Raw genomic sequence first — 5963 nt, forward strand, 5'->3', positions numbered from 1 at the left:
TGATCCAACTAGAGTTGAGATGAAGTCTAATGTCAGAAAAACATTCCCCACCCTAAACATAGATGCTCAGTCATATGCGCCTCGACACATTCCTCCAGTTAGCACATCACCACTGGCGGAGCCTTTGGCACAATATTTGGCACGGCGAGACCTTGTCAATTCAGGACTGTACCAATTTGATGATAAGCCAGAGAATTATCGTGCATGGTACTCTTCATTCTTTAGCGCAGCTGGTGAAGTTGGCCTCACAGCAACCCAAGAATTGGACCTCATGACTAAATGGCTGGGAAAGGAATCTGGCCAGCAGGTGAAACGTATACGCTCAGTGCATGTCAACAACCCCAATTTGGCTTTACACAAAGCGTGGGAGAGGCTACGTGAGTGCTATGCTGCCCCCGAAATCATTGAGCAGTCACTGTTTCAGCGGTTGGACAGTTTTCCTAGGATTCAAGCCAAGGATCATTCCAAATTACGTGAACTAGGGGATTTGCTTATGGAGATCCAAGGCGCTAAAGAAGACGGATATCTCAGTGGACTGTCGTACCTGGACACTTCTCGTGGCATCGGCCCAATCGTAGACAAGCTACCATATGGACTTCAGGACAAGTGGATGTCTTCTGGGTCACAATACAAAGGAGAGCACCATGGTCGCTTCCCTCCCTTTGAGTATTTTTGCAACTTCGTGTGCTATGAGGCAAAGAAGCGAAACGACCCTAGCTTCATGTATCAAGGCAGCACCACAACATCCACAAAACCACCAGACAAATCCTTTGTGAGGAACTTTAACACCAACAAACCCATTTCAGTGCACAAAACGGATGTTTCTACAACCAACGACGATCCTAACAGGAACTGCCCGTTACACAATAAACCCCATCCTCTTAAAAGATGCAGAACATTCAGAAACAAACTCCTCGATGACAGAAAGGCCTTCCTCAAGGAGAGAGGAATATGTTTCAAATGCTGTTCTTCAACCTCCCACTTTGCCAAAGACTGCAAGTCCTCTCTAAAGTGCACTGAATGTGACAGTACCAATCATGATGCGGCCATGCATCCTGGCCCATCACCTCAAACTGTCAAGGCTCCTCCACCATCACAAGGGAACGGCGGGGAGGAAGAAGATCATTCTAACACGGCTGTCGTTAGAACAAGCTGCACAGAAGTGTGCGGTCCTGGTCAGTGGAGCCGTTCATGCTCAAAGATCTGTCTCGCGAAGATATACCCCAAGGGTTCCATGGACATGGCCATCAAAGCCTATGTAATTCTGGACGATCAGAGCAATCGCTCATTAGCAAGACCAGAGTTCTTCGAGCTGTTCGGGGTAGAGAGCGAACCATTCTCATACCATCTGAAAACTTGCTCTGGCATCGTAGAAACATGTGGCAAGAAGGCAGAGGGATTCCAGATTGAGTCACTGGACGGCAAAGTTCTCATCTCTCTCCCACCACTCATTGAGTGTCATGAGATACCAGACAATCGGTCTGAGATTCCAACACCAAGCTCAGTTCTACACCAGCCGCACCTCCATCACATTGCCAAGCATATCCCAGAACTGGACCCGAAAGCAGAAATACTCGTGCTACTCGGAAGAGACGTCCTAAGGGCACACAAGGTCAGGCAGCAAGTCAACGGACCACATGACGCCCCTTTTGCCCAACGTCTGGATCTCGGCTGGGTAGTAATTGGAGAGGTGTGTCTGGGCAATGTACATAAGCCGACATTGACAGTCAACACGTTCAAGACCAACGTGCTGGACAGTGGTCGCCATACAATTTTTCAACCCTGCACAAGCTTCATCCATGTCAAGGAGACGCAGAGCTTTAACAGGCCTGGCAAAGCACCTGAGAGGATGCTAGGGCAGACAGTTTTCAACCGGACTGAGCATGACAACAAACCTGCTCCATCGATGGAAGATACCATCTTCTTAAAGATAATGGACACAAACGTCTACAGAGACGACGCAAACAGTTGGGTCGCTCCATTACCGTTCAGAGAACCACGCCAGCCGTTGCCGAATAACAAAGGGCAGGTACTCACCCGGTTTGCATCTCTGCAACGAACCCTGAAAAGAAAACCGGAGATGGAGGAACAGTATGTGGCATTCATGGAGAAGATCTTTGCTAACGGACATGCCGAGATAGCGCCACCACTGAGAGAAAATGAGGAGTGCTGGTATCTCCCAACGTTTGGGGTCTACCACCCGAAAAAACCCAATCAAATCAGAGTGGTCTTTGATTCAAGTGCCCAGCACTCCGGTGTCTCACTCAATGACGTGCTCCTCACAGGCCCCGATCTCAATAACTCCCTCCTGGGTGTCCTGCTACGCTTCCGGAAAGAGAAAGTTGCAATCCTGGCGGACATCCAGCAGATGTTCCATTGTTTCTTGGTGCGTGAAGACCATCGCAACTTCCTCCGGTTTTTATGGCACAAGGACAATGACATCAACAAGGAAGTTATTGAATACCGGATGAAGGTCCACGTCTTTGGCAACGGGCCATCTCCTGCTGTGGCCATCTATGGGCTGCGAAGAGCCATCAGGGAAGGTGCACAGGAGCATGGTGCTGATACTGTCAAGTTTGTGGAGAGGCACTTCTATGTTGATGATGGCCTGGTGTCCCTACCAGATGAAGCCGAAGCAATCAACCTGCTCCAACGAACACAGGCCTCACTTGCTGAATCAAATCTCCGCTTGCACAAGTTTGTGTCAAACTGTCAAGCAGTCACAGAGGCTTTCCCACCGGAAGATTGTGCCCCAGTAATCAAGGACCTAGATCTGAGTGGAGAAACAGCACCCACACAACGGAGCTTGGGTCTGCTGTGGGAAATCACATCCGACACATTCACCTACTCCGCATCTACCATGAACAAACCATTCACCCGACGTGGAGTCCTCTCCACTGTCAACAGTGTTTTTGATCCCCTGGGTTTGCTGGCACCCGTCACGATCCAGGGCAGAGCCCTCCTCAGGGAACTTACATCTGAACAGTCAGACTGGGACACACCCCTCCCGGAAGACAAACTGAGTAGATGGGAGGCTTGGAGGGATTCGCTCCAAGACCTAAAACAGCTTCATGTTCCACGTACGTACACAGTAACCTCACTCACTAAAGCAGCACGCACAGAATTGTGTGTGTTTGCAGATGCATCAACCAAGGCCATTGGTGCTGTGGCGTACCTGAAAACAGTTCAGGAAGATGGGCAAGTCGAAGTAGGATTCGTTATGAGCAAAACAAAGCTAGCACCCCTCTCCGAGCCTACCATCCCAAGGCTTGAGCTGTGCGCTGCCGTCTTGGCAGTAGAGATGGCAGATCTCCTACAGGATGAGCTGGACCTTGAGTTGGAAAGAACGAAATTCTACACAGACAGCAAAGTAGTGCTTGGCTATATTTGTAACGAATCAAAACGATTCTACACATACGTCCACAATAGAGTTCAACGTATCCGACAGTCGTCAAAGCCTGAACAATGGCACTATGTATGTACAGAAGAAAACCCTGCAGACCATGCGTCAAGATCCTTACCTGCATCCCGCTTGGCACTGACCTCTTGGTTCACTGGACCCTCCTTCCTGCGTCAGCCACCTGCAGAGGAAACACGTACACATGAGACGTTCGAGCTACTTGAACCTGGAAATGACTCAGAAATTCGACCACAGGTACACACCTGTGCTACTCACCTGGAACCAATACTTACCTCTGAGCGCTTCCAACGCTTCTCCACCTTCGCTTCCCTGGTAAGAGGAGTAGCATTGCTCGTCCACATGGCAAGATCCTACAAACATTCAAACCACAACAGCAAATGCAAAGGCTGGCACAGATGCGACGTACCTCGTACTCCAGGCGAATTGGCACAAGCAAAGAATGTTATCCTCAAAGCAACACAAGAGGCAGCCTTTGCAAAAGAACTTTCAGCCCTCCGAGCCAACAAAGCAATATCCAAAAACAGCCCCTTGCAGAAACTCAGTCCAATCTTGGAGGACAACTCCATCTGCGTTGGAGGCCGACTAACGCATTCAGAACTTGCAACTGCAGAAAAGAACCCAATACTTCTACCCAAGGATAGCCACATCTCCCTACTGCTCACACGACATCACCATGAGCAGGTGAAACACCAAGGCCGTCACCTGACGGAAGGAGCGATCAGGGCAGCAGGATTGTGGATCTTGGGAGGCAAGACGCTGATCAACTCAGTACTCCATAAATGCATAACCTGCCGCAAGCTGCGTGGGAAGCTGGAAGAACAGCGCATGGCAGACCTGCCACCTGAACGTCTCAAAACCTGCCCTCCATTTACGTATGTGGGGCTTGATGTGTTTGGGCCCTGGTTTGTCACAACTAGACGCACAAGAGGAGGACAGGCGAACAGCAAGCGGTGGGCCATCATGTTCACCTGTATGAGTTCGAGGGCTGTGCATATCGAAGTCATCGAGGCTATGGACTCCTCCAGCTGCATAAACGCTCTCAGGCGCTTCTTCGCACTCAGAGGCCCTGCGACACAGCTCCGATCCGATTGCGGTACTAACTTTATTGGAGCGTGCAAGGAGCTTGGGATGGACAAAACGGTACAGAGATACCTCAGCGAGCAGGGATGCAGCTGGGAGTTTAACCCGCCACACGCCTCTCACCAGGGAGGCTCTTGGGAACGCATGATCGGTATTGCCCGAAGAATCCTTGATTCAATGTTTCTACAGCACAACACTCGCCTAACCCATGAAGTGCTTTGCACACTAATGGCAGAGGTCACAGCCATTATAAATGCACGACCACTCCTACCTGTGTCTGCAGACCCGGAAAAACCCTTCATACTCTCACCCTCAATGCTCCTCACGCAGAAGTCAGGAGTTCCACCTCCACCCGGGGAATTCTCGGACAAAGACCTGTACACAAAGCAATGGAGACAAGTTCAGGCCCTTGCAAACCAGTTCTGGACCCGCTGGAGCCGTGAATACTTACCTTCCTTGCAGCAGAGACAGAAGTGGACAGTGCCTCACAGAAACCTTCAAGTTGGGGATCTAGTTCTGCTCAGGGACAAGCAGACCGCCCGCAACTGCTGGCCCATGGCCAGGATCACCGCCACATTCCCTGGAAAGGATGGACTTGTAAGAAAGGTTGAGGTGAAGACCACTGACCAAGGCAGTGTGAAAACCTTTCTTAGACCAATTGTAGAAGTTGTTCTACTTCTGCCCAAAGACTGATCTAGAGACTAATGTTCTGGATTTGCACAAGTTCTAGTGACCTCACATAGGTCAGGCGGGGAGTGTGTTGCCTTGAAGGCATTTGTTTAATTCTTACTAACTTCATCTTTAAATAATTATAATATTTTTTAGTTGAAAATGAGAAGTGAATAATTCAAATACTTTAGAGTTGAGAACTATTTTGGGAGATCTATTTTAGTTTGAAATCGCATTTTATTTTTGTAAAGCATGACATCACTTCCTGTTTTAGTCTTTTCCTGTTGAGCTCCACATGGTCCTGTAGAGAGAAAAAAGAATGCTCTGAACACAATCTGACACAAACCGCTTGCACCCTACATCAGGCATCGTGAAGCAATGTCGTAAGTTCATTTATCGACTTTAAACATGTTGGACATGATATATTTTAAATTATTTAGTCAAAAGTGACGTTTGTTAAGTTGTTTAGAAACTGTTTGTTTACAGTTGGGTATGGCTAATGCTAATGCCAGTGGCATGTTGAATGCTATCTACAATGCAAGATAACAATGTACAATGTAAAACACGGACACTGAATGTTTTTTGTATTGTTTTTATTTACAGTTTTCACCATACAACGTGTTAATCAAGAAGAGTGACAAGTAAACGGTCAAACTTACTTACGGCTCTGTCTTCATTGACTCTGGTTTAACTGAGTGTTTAGTCAGAGTTTCGACGCTCTGCACGAGAACATTACACATACAGTAACTGCTCCGTTTTATATTATTAGAGCTTCCAAGAAGAGAGAACATCG

The 5963-nt window shown here is 48.3% G+C and overlaps 1 protein-coding gene across 1 annotated transcript in view; it reads right to left on the reverse strand.

Moving 5' to 3' along the window:
- The window catches only part of LOC310798358 (clavesin-1-like), a gene marked incomplete at both ends in the record, with an annotated part of 23458 nt that extends 22894 nt beyond the window's left edge, over positions 1 to 564 (reverse strand). Inside the window, one exon of the mRNA XM_083660895.1 lies at positions 545 to 564. Coding sequence (XP_083517021.1) covers positions 545 to 564 — 20 coding nt within the window. The remainder of the gene's footprint in view (positions 1 to 544) is intronic.
- Positions 565 to 5963: the final 5399 nt, after the last annotated feature.

Source organism: Poromitra crassiceps, assembly GCF_964638095.1.
Source record: "Poromitra crassiceps genome assembly, chromosome: 2".
NCBI classification, from domain to species: Eukaryota; Metazoa; Chordata; class Actinopteri; order Beryciformes; family Melamphaidae; genus Poromitra; species Poromitra crassiceps.